The 12,771-nt window shown below is 49.9% G+C and overlaps 1 protein-coding gene across 1 annotated transcript in view; it reads right to left on the bottom strand.

Annotated features, from left to right (window-relative positions):
* LOC103600767 (tensin-1-like) overlaps nt 1-12,771 on the bottom strand; it is a gene marked incomplete at its 3' end in the record, with an annotated part of 169,094 nt that overhangs the window by 50,014 nt on the left and 106,309 nt on the right. Inside the window, exons 18-19 of the mRNA XM_008585101.1 lie at nt 11,660-11,725; nt 10,380-10,496 (exon numbers count right to left, since the gene is read on the bottom strand). Of these exons, the coding sequence (XP_008583323.1) occupies nt 10,380-10,496; nt 11,660-11,725 (183 nt within the window). The remainder of the gene's footprint in view (nt 1-10,379; nt 10,497-11,659; nt 11,726-12,771) is intronic.

The raw sequence follows: 12,771 nt of genomic DNA on the forward strand, positions 1-12,771 counted from the left end.
CTCTCTCTCTCTCTCTCTCTCTCTCTCTCTCTCTCCCCCCCCCCCCCCCCCCCACTACATGATCTTGCACTTGCTGGCTGCCTGCCACTTTCTGCCATGAGTAGAAACAGCCTGAGGCCCACATCAGATGCAGCTGTCCCAGAATTGTGAGCCAAAGAAAACCTCTTCTCTTTATAAATTACCCAGTTTCAGGTATTCTATCATAGCAACACAAAAACAGACCAAAGCAGAAACTCACCCCCTAAAACCCTCTGCTCAGATATAAGTAGATGCATCACTCCAGGATCCTTGGGCCCTTTCCCTGGATTATTTGAGACCACCTGCAATCTTGCAGCCCTCTCTCTTGACGGGTGCTCCCACGTCTTACTCAAAAGATCAGAAGGCAAGAATGTCAAACCCTGCAAGCATTCACCCTGGGTTCTCCCCCACTGCTTCACCCAGAGTGGGCACAGGGACTGCTTTCCCCATGCCTAACTGCTTCACACCCAAGCCCAGGGGGCTACCGCTCACTGCCCTCCATCATCCTGCCTGGGCCCCAGGGAGATGAAGGGAGATGGGGCAACATTGCTGGCCAGGCTAGCTGGGAGGCAGAACTCATAGGCTCTTCTGTTGTCCTGCATTCAGGGGTCTGAAACTCGGTCTCCCTCTCTGTGTAAGAGGCAGGCTTTCCAGGCCAGTGAAGGCACCAGTCCTAAGGCTGGAAAGAGATCAGGCCAAACAGCCTAAAGCATTTCAGGCCATAGATGAATAGCCTTTTAAATCAAGATCATCCCTGACACTGTCTCCAGAACCCCCACGTTGGAATCCTGCCTTCACCATCTATTCAGGACACTTCCTCGGACAAGGTCCTTAACCTCTCTGTTACTTGCCTCAGTTTCCTCATCTATAAAATGGAAACACTATTTGTAACCAGACGTTAATATGGAAGTACTTAGGTCTCATGTGACAGAGGCCCCAGGACAATGAACACCACATTCCAAAAATAAGGCGGGAGACCACCATTAACAGCTTGCAAAAAGAAGTGACTAACATCAAGAAGTGAGAAGACCACCCACAGAAGGGGAGAAAATATTTGCAAATCATACATTTGATAAGGGGCTCATTGCCAGAGTATATAAAGAACACTTAGAACTCAATAATAAAAGACAAAAAAAAAAACAACTTAAAAAATGGACAAAGGATTTAAATAAACATTTTTTTTTTTTTTTTGTCTTTTTTCCGTGTCCGGCAACGGATCGCAACCCTCAGTGTTGCCCCCGTACCGGACGGGGGACCGGCAACGGGATCGCAAGCCTCGGTGTTGCCACTGGGCCGGCCCCTTAAATAAACATTTTTCTGCAGAAGATACATAATGGCCAATTAACACAGAAAAAGATGTTCAGCATCATTAATTATTAGGGAAATGCAAATCAAAACCACAATGAGATGTCACTTCACTGATGGCTAGAACCCCAAAGACAGAAAGTAACAAGTGTTGGTGAGAATGTAGGGAAATTGACACCCTCGTATATTTCTGGTTGGATTGTAAAATGATGCAGCCGGTTTGGGAAACAGTCCAGCAGGTCTTCAAATGATTAAACATAGTTACCATATGACCCAGCAATTCCACTCCTAGGTAAATACCCAGGAGAAATGAAAACATATGTCCACACAAAAACTGATGCATGGAATATTCATAGCAGCATTCTTTTTTTTCTTTCTTTTTTTTTTTTTTTTTTTAAAGATGACCTGTAAGGGGATATTAACCCTTGGCTTGGTGTTGTCAGCACCATGCTCAGCCAGTGAGCAAACTGGCCATCCCTATATAGGATCCGAACCCATGGCCTTGGTGTTATCAGCACCGCACTCTCCCAAGTGAGCCACGGCCGGCCCAGATAGCAGCATTCTTTATAATAGCCAAAAAGTAGAAAAAACGCAAATATTCATGAGCTGATACTGATGTTTGAGCAAACCAAATGCAGTATGGCCACACAACAGGATATTACTCAGCAATAAAAATGAATGACGTACTATATACACGACAACACAGATGAACCCGGAAAACATCATGCTAAGTGAGAGAGGCCAGTCACAAAAGACCACACATTGTATAACGCCGTTTACACAAAATGTCCAGAACAGACAAACCTATAGAGACAGAAAGTAGACTAGGGCTGGGATTAGGGGGCAGAAATGGGGAGTGACTGCTACTGGGTATGAGGTTTCTTTTGGGGTGATGAGAATATTCTAAAATTAGATTATGGTGATAGTTGTACAACCCTAAATATACTAAAACCCATTGAATTGCATGCTTTCGAAAGGTAATGTTATGGTATTAAATGATAGCAATAGAGCTGTTAAATCTTTTTGAAAAGGGAGAGATGACCGAAAACTCTTTTGTGGCTCTAACCTGAATCCTCCCCCCACCACCACCACCATCCATATCAAGGGTGTAAAAAGATCAGGAAGTGGGAGATGATAAGAGGAATTTGGAAGAACTGTTTGGCTGCAAGTCCCACCCTGCTGAGGCAACTCCCTCCTCTCAGCAGGTCTGCCGGCGTGGAGACAGGGCCGGGACTCAGAGGATAGGATCAGAGAGGAGGCTGCACCGGCCACCTCAGTCCAGGCTTTGCTGAGGCCAGGAGTGCTGAAGGTCCCTGGTGGACCAAGGTGAGAGACAGCCAGTCTGGGCTGCCTCAGATCCTATCCAAGAGGGCCACCTACAGGGGTGGAAGACTTCAGCAGGAGAGGCTGAAGGGAGCAAAGCAAGGGATGCCTGGGCTGAGGAAGGGGGTCCTGATTATCTGAACAGAGATGCATTCACCCACCCAAAGGGAGCAGTGAATGAAAGACTTTTGGGGAGAGGAAGAGGGTCTCCAAAACTCCCACAACCGTGTTACAGGAGAGAAACAGGCAGCATCCAATTCTTCTGGAATCTTCCACTGGCAAAGATCTCCAGAGTAACATCACTCATGCCTCTGTCTCTACACAGAGCATGCCTATGCATCCTCACAATGGTGCCAGGCAAGCAAGAATATTCCGGAATGTTCGTCCTTTCCTCTCTTCCTAAACCTAAATACATAATTAGGGAGAAAAGAGAGAAAACCTACTGAGCCCCCTATACACACACACACACACACACACACACACAAGGCTGGCAGACAAGTAGGAGCTGACAAGGGGAAGGAACTAACTCTGAATGAAGCAGTAAGTTCACTGGCACTGGGCATATTTATGACATCATCACTGTCATCACCATCATCATTAGGATTTTAGAGCTGAAAGTACCTTTTGGAATCTGTCCTCCTCAATTCCCAGATGAGGAAATTGAGAACCAGAGAGAAGAAGTAACTTTTCCAAGGTCACACAGCAAGCTGATGTCAGAAGCAAGTCTCCCGACTCTCAAGAGTGGGGCTCCCAGTACAGAGCAAGCTATAGATGGTTCCCAGAGAGTAGAGGGGCAAAGGGGGCTTTTCTTTAACAGGAAAGGACAGGTACACGTTCAAAATCACTTCTATATCATCTCTCCTCCCGCACTTCAATAATAATAATACACACAAATTATTGTCGGCACACTCCATACTCAACACTCCACTGTTCACATTTCATGTGTATGACCTCACTGAATCTCAAACAACAGTCCCATAAGGAAAGTACTGTTATCGTACCCATTTTACAGATAAGGCATCTCGGTCTCAGACAGGCAAAGTAATTCAACCAAGGAACACAGCTATAAACAACAGAGCCTAGAACCAGATCTTCTGATTCTAGATCCCACAGTCATAATCCTTATACTAGAGATTAGTCTCTTGAACCTTATTTCCAGCTTTCCATCTTCCATGTACAACTTCCCTGCCCCCTTTGAAGTTAGGCATGTATGTGTGGCTTGTTTTGCCCAATGAAATATGAGCAGAAGAAAAGGCAAGGGCACTGTGCAAGTCAGTGTCCTCTTCCCGTGGCTGCAGCAATGACAGAAGCCACCCTCAGCCTACAATACTTATGATGAACAGAGGCCCCTGCCAACCCACACTGGACACATAGCATGGGCAAGAACTATGCTTTTACTGGGTTAAGCCACTGAGAACGTGGGCTGTCTGTTACTGCAGCATAACCCAGCCTCTGCTGACAGATACAACCACTAAGCCATGCCGCTTCCCACTCCAGGCTCCCGAGTTGGGAAGGTCTGAGAGGGAAGCTCGACAGGCCCATCTTAGCTTCTCCCAAGTCACAAAAAGAAACAATGATTGAGCTCAAAGAAATGGAGAAAAACACAGTCTACTCCAACCCTCTCATTTTATAGGGAATAAAGACCTACGGAAAAGAAGTTACCAAGGACACCCAGAACTCAAACCTCCTGCCTCGCAGGCTAATGTCTGTCCATGTCTGTCTATCTCTCCACGTCTCTCATCTAATTCTCTCTCCTCATTCTCTCCCTGTTTTTGGTATCTCTTTCCTCTCTCAAAGATAATCAGAGTCCTTGGTCAAGCCCAGCTCATGAGAAGTCCCCCCATACCAGAGATTCTGAGAAGAGGGTGGGCACCCTAAAGACTGAAGGCTGTCCCTCACAGACCCTGAGGGCAGAGAAGCTTGGGCACAAAATCAAGCCCCCTTGCCACCAGCTCCGGGCTCTGGGGTGACTGCCCATGGAAACTAAGGAAGGGCTGGTAGGCACCAGGCAGGAGAAACAGGGAGGTGGGTGGACACTAGCCCCCCTGCCATTGTCAACCAGGCCAAGGGACATGTCATTCTGTCCCTTCATCCTGTCTTCCAGCCCTGAGCAATCTGCATCTCTACCCCTCATTTGCCCAGCTCCAGCCACTATTCCCCGTCCTCTTTCAAGTTATGAGAAAGTAAACAACTCAGGGCCGGCCCGTGGCTCACTTGGGAGAGTGCGGTGCTGACAACACCAAGGCCACGGGTTTGGATCCCTATATAGGGATGGCTGGTTAGCTCACTTGGGGGTGCATGGTGCTGACCACACCAGGTCAAGGGTTAAGATCCCCTTACTAGTCATCTTTTTAAAAAAAAAAGGAAAGTAAACAACTGGATGGCTAGGAGGTCAGGGAAGGGTAGGAGAGGAAGGGTGGCGAACAGTGAGAAATGAGGCAACTCAGGCCTGGCCGGCCCCTGAGCCACTCAGAGGCGGGGCTGCCATATCGTTTGGTCTTGGGGCTTGCTTCCGAGAAGCCTTTCTGGAACCCTCTGGAGGAATTTGGAGACTGCTCTGTGCAGCATAGGCAAAAACACAGCCCCATTCCTACCCGTGAGGAGCTGGCATCTGGGCATGGGGCTTCAGGACTCAGGCCAAAGAGCTAATGGGGTTCCTGGAGGCTACAAAATGTGGTGTCAGCCAGAACGCTGAGCTGGCAGGCTCCACACCAGACCAGAGAGAGACAGCTACAAGGAGGAGGCTGGTGGGGACCAGACCTCTCCCACCACCCACCCTAGACCCTCACTTCCTCCCCATTCAGAACCCCAGGCCTAGGGAAGCCAATTGTATGCAACCCAGAATAATCTTTCCCAGGTGTGATGGGCCCCCAGACACATGTTGAAGTCCTAACCCCTAGTATCTCCGAATGTGACTGTATTTGGAGAAATGATTTTTAAAGAGGTAATTAAGGTAAAATGAGGTCATTAGGGTGGACCATACTCCAATATGACTGATGTCTTTGTAAGAAGAGGAGATCAGGACACAGGCACGCACAGAAGAAAGACCACGTGAGGACACAGAGAGGAGACGGCATCTACACGCCGAGGAATGAGGCCTCAGGAGAAACCAACCCTGCCGACACGTTGATCTCAGGCTGCCAGCCTCCAGAACCAGGAGAAAATACATTTCTGTTGTTTAAGGCCCCCACGCTGTGGTGCTTTGTTATGGCTGCCAAGCAGACTAATAGGCTTAGCACAATGGCCATCAGATTCATCAGAGAGGACGGATGAGCCAAACGGTCCCCAAACATTCATTGCCACCGCAGCCTTGGTTCCCTACACAGAGGCATGACTGTCCCTTTTCCCTCTTTCCATGATTCTTTCCTGGACTTGTCCCACAGTAAAATGTGCTGCCCTGTGCGGCAGTGAGCTCCCTGTCACCACAAGCATTTAAGGAGTTGGACAACCATCACAGAGGAGCCACTGAACTAGGGGATGGGAATCGAGGGCTGAAAGGCTGAGCTCCAAGGGAGGTGGGAAGGGCTTTGGAGCCAGACAAACCTGGATGCAAATATCAGCTCTTAACTCATGACCCTGGGGGAGATCACAAACCTCTGCACACTTGCTGTGTCTCCAACCAGACAACGGGGTTGGTACAGCCTGAGCTGAGCTGACGCTGAGGTGGGTTCCATACCTGGGGTTCTGCCCCTTTGGCAGGTCCCTTCCCTCCTGGCCTCGGTGTTCTCACTGTGGCAGGAGGGCTTTGGCCTGGGCCGCCCCAGCCTGGGAGGTCGGCCTGCAGAGAACCAGAAGTCCCCACATGGATTTTTTTCCCTACATTTTGCTTCTGAGATTGATCAGGGATGTCGTGAGGGAGTGAGAGGACTTTAAGTGTCACAATGCCACACACCCTAAACTTGAGCTTGGAGCTGGGGGGAGGGAGCAGGCTGAAGGCAGCAAGGAAGGGGTTAAACACAGAGTAGTTCCTGAGACTTTTTTTAAGCAGGGTCACCAGGAGGGCTTCCTGGGTAGCCAGGAGCTCTGAGCCCAGTGCTGGCCACCCCTCACTGCCCAGAGAGGGGTGAGGTGGGGACACAGGTCACTTGAGAGGATGCAGGCCAGAGATGATATCTGCTCTCAACTGCCTGGTTCAGTGTCCCCTGGCCTCCTCTCCAAGTCACCTGGGGGATTCCAGAGGGACTGATCTGACCTCTCCAAACCCTCTCCCCCACCAGGCCAGAAACAGGAGAGAGAAGAGGTGGCCACTTCCAGAAATGGTCCCATCTCACCCTAGACACACTACTCTCTGCCTGTTTGGAGAGGACATTCCACTCACTCATTCCTCAGTGAGTGGCCCACATCCTCCTCTGTGGGGCAGGGGCCAGGCAGGGGACTCGGCCATTGCCTACACTGAAGTTTTGCTAAATGCTTGCTGGAGACCAGCTCCATGGGCTCTGGGTGCTATACTCCATGCACCACCACCTCGCTACCCCTCTCTCCTCCCGTAAGGGTCCAGGGTAAGAGGTGGGGGTCAGAGAGGGGCAGACACTAACCCACACTTAGCAGGGACTCAGGTATTGCCAAAGACACAGATGCCCAGAACAGGCCCCTGGGGACGCTTGCCAACCCAGGACACACAGTGGTTAGCACTATGGCTCCACACCCAGATCTGCTCTGGACTGGCTTGGCAACCTTGGGCTGGTTACTCAGCTCCTGTGTGCCCACCTCATAGGGTGGCTGTGAGTGTGAAATGAGATGATGATGATCAAGTTCCTGGAGCTGAACATGGTAAATCCAGGCCCTCTCTCTTAGTAGTGTCTGCAGGCCTCCCACTGGCAGCCCCTCCTCAGGTGGGTCTTGCTGCCTACAATGTGCACAGAATGATTTGTTGGCTCAATCCCATTTTACAGCAGAGCAAACTGAGGCCCCAAGAGATGGCATCTGGTCTAAGGATTTGAAGCCAGATCATTTGGCTCTGGAGGCTGTGTTCTTAACCCCTATACTAGACTGCCTCTCATAAAAGTTGCTATAATAATCCAATACAGTGGGTAATATTACTGTCCCAAGTTTGCAGATGGGGAAACTAAGACAGCAGAAGGGCTAAACAACTTGACCAAGGGCATGAGCTGCAAGGGGAGGCCTGGGATCTGAGCCAGGTGGGCCAGCTCTAGAGCCCACTCTTGCCCTGCACTATAGCACCTCATGGCTGACCTGTCTTGCCTGCTCTAGGGCCTCTGCAGGAGCGGGCAATGCCATCTTGAGCACCATTTCACCCCATGAGATGATCTTCCCTAGCCCTAGGACCTCTCCAGTGAATGGCCAAGTCCCCTCCCAGGCTCCAGCTGGAGCCATCTCCTGAGTACCCTGGAGTCTTGGGGGCTAGGCACCCTTAGCCCAGCTAGCACGTGCAGAAACGGAGGCACAGGGACTTGCCCCCAACTAGGAAGACAGACGCAGGTCCCCTGTTTCCCTCTCTTGAACATTAGCCAGAGGAAAGTGCTTTTCACCTCTGGGACCCAGAATCTAGAGCCTTCCAGAAGTGCCTCCAGCCAGGAGCAGGGTACAGTCACTGCTCCTGCCCCAGGGCTGGTCCTGGCTTGTTCTCCTGTCCCTGGGGCGATGCAGCTCAGTGGCAGGCAGCAGGGAGCACACAGTGGCAGCAGAGGGTGTGCTCTCGCTGGTGGCCACCCAGCTGCACAGCACCCAGCCCAGGCCCAGCCGTCCCCAGGGTAGTCCAGGAAAGAGGACAGCAGAGCCATACACTGCCCCCTCCAGGCAGAGGGCCAGCTTCCCAGCCTCCAGACAGCAGCCCCTCTGTCCCTGCAGGATGGACTGACCTTTAGCTGGCAGAAGGTCCTGCTGGTTCTATCCCCTGCCTGGGGAGCAGAGGAAGAGCTGGGGGCAGGAGGAGAGTGGGGCCTCCCATGCCCACCCTTCTTGCCTCCTGGTGCCCGGACCTCCTGCTGCTCTGACCATCTCTCCTTCCTTCTCTCATGGCCACTCCATCCCAAGGCACGTCTTCCCCACATCTGCTCCTTCTTGCCCTTAATTATTTCACTTTTTATTTGCCTGGCACTTTGTAGTTTACTAAATGTATTTACATTTATCATCACATTGAATCGCACCAGCGAGAGATGGGGAGACATTAAAAATTCCTCCAAATGGCCAAGTGTTCTTGTTAAAAATGCAAACCTCCCCAGAACAATGAACAATTAAGCTGGCAGCCATTGGTACCTCAGAACTAATCCATTTCATCTCTGCTTCCTCCTCAGCCACTTGGCGCAAGCAGATGGGGGTGCGGGCAGGAAGAGAGTGCTTGGGGGGGAAGCCTCAGCAGGGTGGGGAAGGCCTTGGGGGTGTCTTGGGCAATCTGTGGGTGCTGGGCCCCTAGGGGGAGGAGAAAGCACCCCAGGAAGAGGGCAGGGAACTAAGGAAGGCATGAGGACAAGCCATTGACTTTGCAATGCTGCACATAAAGAACGTGCTCTCCGTGAGCCCCCAAGTTCTAGTCCAACCAGCCTCCCTTGTCCCCCCATCTCTGAAATCTACTGCTCATTCTGGTGCTTCCAAGGTCAGAGGGAGAATCTTTATTCAGGAAAAGGCCTAACAGGCTCTCGCAGTGGAGTCATCAAATCCAAAATCTTGGAGAGGGAAGCAGGACACAGGGTAATGCTGACGAAAGAGTCCAGGGTGAGGTCCACAGGCCTCGTTCTGCCTGACCCACCTCTGCCGTGCATGGCCCAGGGTCCCCTGCCCAGTACTGGCTTCAGCTGGGAGGAGAAGCCCATCCTTGAAAGGGCACATTCTGGGTCGTGGGGGTAAATCAGGAGGTCCTGCCTTTGGGGAGGTCTCAGTTACCCCAACTGAAAACAGATGGGGGATGGGCCAGACCATCCTGAGGTTCCTCCCAGCTCCAATATTCTGCAGTCCTATGGCCAAATTAGGAAACCAAGGCTGTGACCAAACCCAGACAGGGCATCTCAAGAGTTCCTGGGCATGCTCACTTTCTGGGACCCCACCTTACACCCCATCACACATATTCAAATGAACCACATAAATACAAAGACACATATATAACTCTCAGGAGTTGACCTGAATTGCAGTTGACCATTTGACATAATGTTAGATTTTGTAGCTAAATTAAACACGTATTAATTTCCATTCTGCAGCTTTCTTTTCAAATTCCAGAGCCTATTGGTTTGTTTCCAGCTCTCAAACATTTTCGTTGGCTGTTGATGAAAGCTCAAAGGCCCTAAATGCTGCATCTACGGTATTAGTGCACTGATCCCAGAGAACTCAGGCAGGGAGCCTGAAGAAATCCAACAGTGGGTTTAAAACAAAGATAACAAATGCTGTGTTTGCAGCACGGGGGTATCTCAAGCTCCACTCAAGGCCATCTCCTCCGAGGAGCCCTCCTGACCACTCCAGCTCTCAGGAATCCCTCCCTGACAATCTCAGAGCACTCATTTCCGTGAGACTAATTTGGCAGCAATGGTGCACTCCCATGACACCCCCGTGTGGCCATTTTGCTGCATTCTTTGGCTTTGTCCTCATTATTATCTAACATATTCATATATATGCCTTGTCTTCCCCTACTGAACTGCGAGCTCTCAGAGGTGTCTTGGACATCTCTTCTGCCTCCCCTCTGAACCCAGTATGGTATCACAGCAAGCCAAGAGAACCCAGGCCACATGAGCAGGGACTGTGCAGTGTGGGGGTGGGGGAGCTGGAAGCCACTGGTCCCCACCTACCCTCCATGCCATCCTCACGATGCCCATTGAAGTTGTCGTAGGAATCCCAGCGGATGAGGGGGTCGGAGGTGTTATAGTCCACAGACACACTCGGCCCGTTCTCCAGGTGCTCCATGCCTAAGTGGGATGGGAGAGGCAGGGGGCAGGCGGGCAGACAGTGAGGAGAGGGGAAAAGAGATTGGCAGCCGGAAAAACAGAGGAAGCCAACAAGCTCCCCCCAGGACGTTCCCTCAGGGAGTTCTCATTTTCTTGAGCATGGTGGGGTGGGACCTGTGGCTTAAGTTGGATGCAGAACCCAGGAGTCTGGTTTCTTGCATTCTTGAAAAGGCTCATACCTTTTCATAGGGGTAAATCAGGACAAGGCACTGAGGAATGAAGACCCCCCCAGGAGAAATCTAGGAGGAGCCCCTGACGGGGTGTCTACCTCTTTCTTTTCTGTGTCCCTGGGGCCCCTGAGGCAGTGCCAAGAGACCAGAGAGTCTGCCCTGAAGTTAGGAGAGGGAGTGTGGGACAGGCTTGTAATGGGCTGCATGGGGTCAGGGACAGCGGGGAAATCACAGCCTTGACACTGAGAGGACATGAAGCCTCTAAAAGGTCATCCCAGGCATGCTCCTGCCCCCTACTTAAAATGCTCCCCACTCCAGACAGAAACTTGAGGGGAGAGGCAGAGTCTCCCACACATCCCTAGAAAGCTCAGATCAAGACAGCACTGCTGCAGGTCAAGCCTTCCAGAGTGAGATACCCTCCTGGCCTGGCAGTCCTTTCTTGAGTCTATCCAGAGTCCCTCTGCCTGTAACCTAACTTCATCTCCTCCCACTGTGTTCTCAAATAAGATGGAGAACTGGTCTCCACATATAACCAGTCTAGAGGCCTAAAGGCTATTATTAAATTGGCCTTCAGGTTGAACTACCTCACTTCTCATAAATACTCATCGTCCATCCAGCACCTCTGAGTGTTCTCCCCCAGGCACTCCCCGCATCCACCATGGCCCTCCATCTCTGAATATAACAGGCTCGTGACCTAATTAGACCAGAACAGTTTATCCAACCCAGCGCCTCTCTGTCTACTTTTTTATTTTTATTATCCAGAGATTAAGTCACTGGTTCAGGTTTAGTTGGGGGTCCACTCTGATACTCAGATCTTTTACTGCTGGCCTGCCTCTCAATGACAGGTAACTTGATAACCGTAGAGCAGACCAGTGGAAGGATGGTGGGGGTGGGGTGTGGACATGTCAGGATGGAGGGAAGAGGTGGGAGAGTTCATTCTAACTGGGCTATTACCTTGAATTTTCTCTGGACCATAAGAAAATACAAACTCCACTTTGCCATATTCTGGAAATCGATCATCTGAAAAAAGAGAAGTAAAAAAATATGTTCAAGTAATTCCCAAAAAGGACTCCATAAAGAGTTTGCTTCTAGAAAAAGTTAAAGTGCTATGTGTATATATGGTCAATAATATAACAACAACATATATTTATATGTATATGAAATTATATATGTGCAATGGAATTAAATATCCTGCCCATCCTACTTGCCTGAGGTAGGTGACTAGCTTATGCTACTAGCAATTTACCTCTAACACTCTAAATAATGGCCACTGTTTTTATGCCACTATTTCTAGATATCAATTTTATTTTATTTTATTATTTTTTTTTTTTTTTAAAAGATGACCGGTAAGGGGATCTTAACCCTTGACTTGGTGTTGTCAGCACCACGCTCAGCCAGTGAGCGAACCGGCCATCCCTATATGGGATCCGAACCCGGGGCCTTGGTGTTATCAGCACCGCACTCTCCCGAGTGAGCCACGGGCCGGCCCTCTAGATATCAATTTTAAATATTCTCCATCGATTCACCACTATGAAGATGAATAATTGGCTCACTTATACTATTCCCATCTCCCTTCTTCTTAAATCTCCTTAGGTTATTTTTTTTTACTTACTCTACTGATCACCTTTGAAACTTTAAAGACTGTAGTTGAGCTTCTATTTCTCGATCTGCCCATTTCAACGGTGTCTCACCCCACTCAAAGATTTTTGAGTTTTGAGCTCTCACCGCATATGAGTAAAAGGAGGAAATTTGTGACCCTCCTTTCCTTCCACCTCTCCCCAGCCCCATATTTATTTTGCCAGCTATATATTTTTCTTCCTTGTTAAGACTGATAACATTTACAGTCTGGTTCTGTAATTATAACAGCATCTTGTTTTCGCCCTCCTGGCTTCCATGAAAGGAAAGCTCATCAGAGAAACATCCTTCTCATGCATCAGCCATACTCCACTGAGGGCATGTGGCCCCTTCTCCAAGTCCCCAGCCCCACTCTGCTCTCTGCCTGAGCCTAATTTGGACACAGATCACTGTTCACTGCTTGCAGGAAAAGAAGTTACAGCAAGAGGGTG

This window comes from Galeopterus variegatus, unplaced genomic scaffold, assembly GCF_000696425.1.
Source record: "Galeopterus variegatus unplaced genomic scaffold, G_variegatus-3.0.2 Scaffold3453, whole genome shotgun sequence".
Classification (NCBI taxonomy): domain Eukaryota; kingdom Metazoa; phylum Chordata; class Mammalia; order Dermoptera; family Cynocephalidae; genus Galeopterus; species Galeopterus variegatus.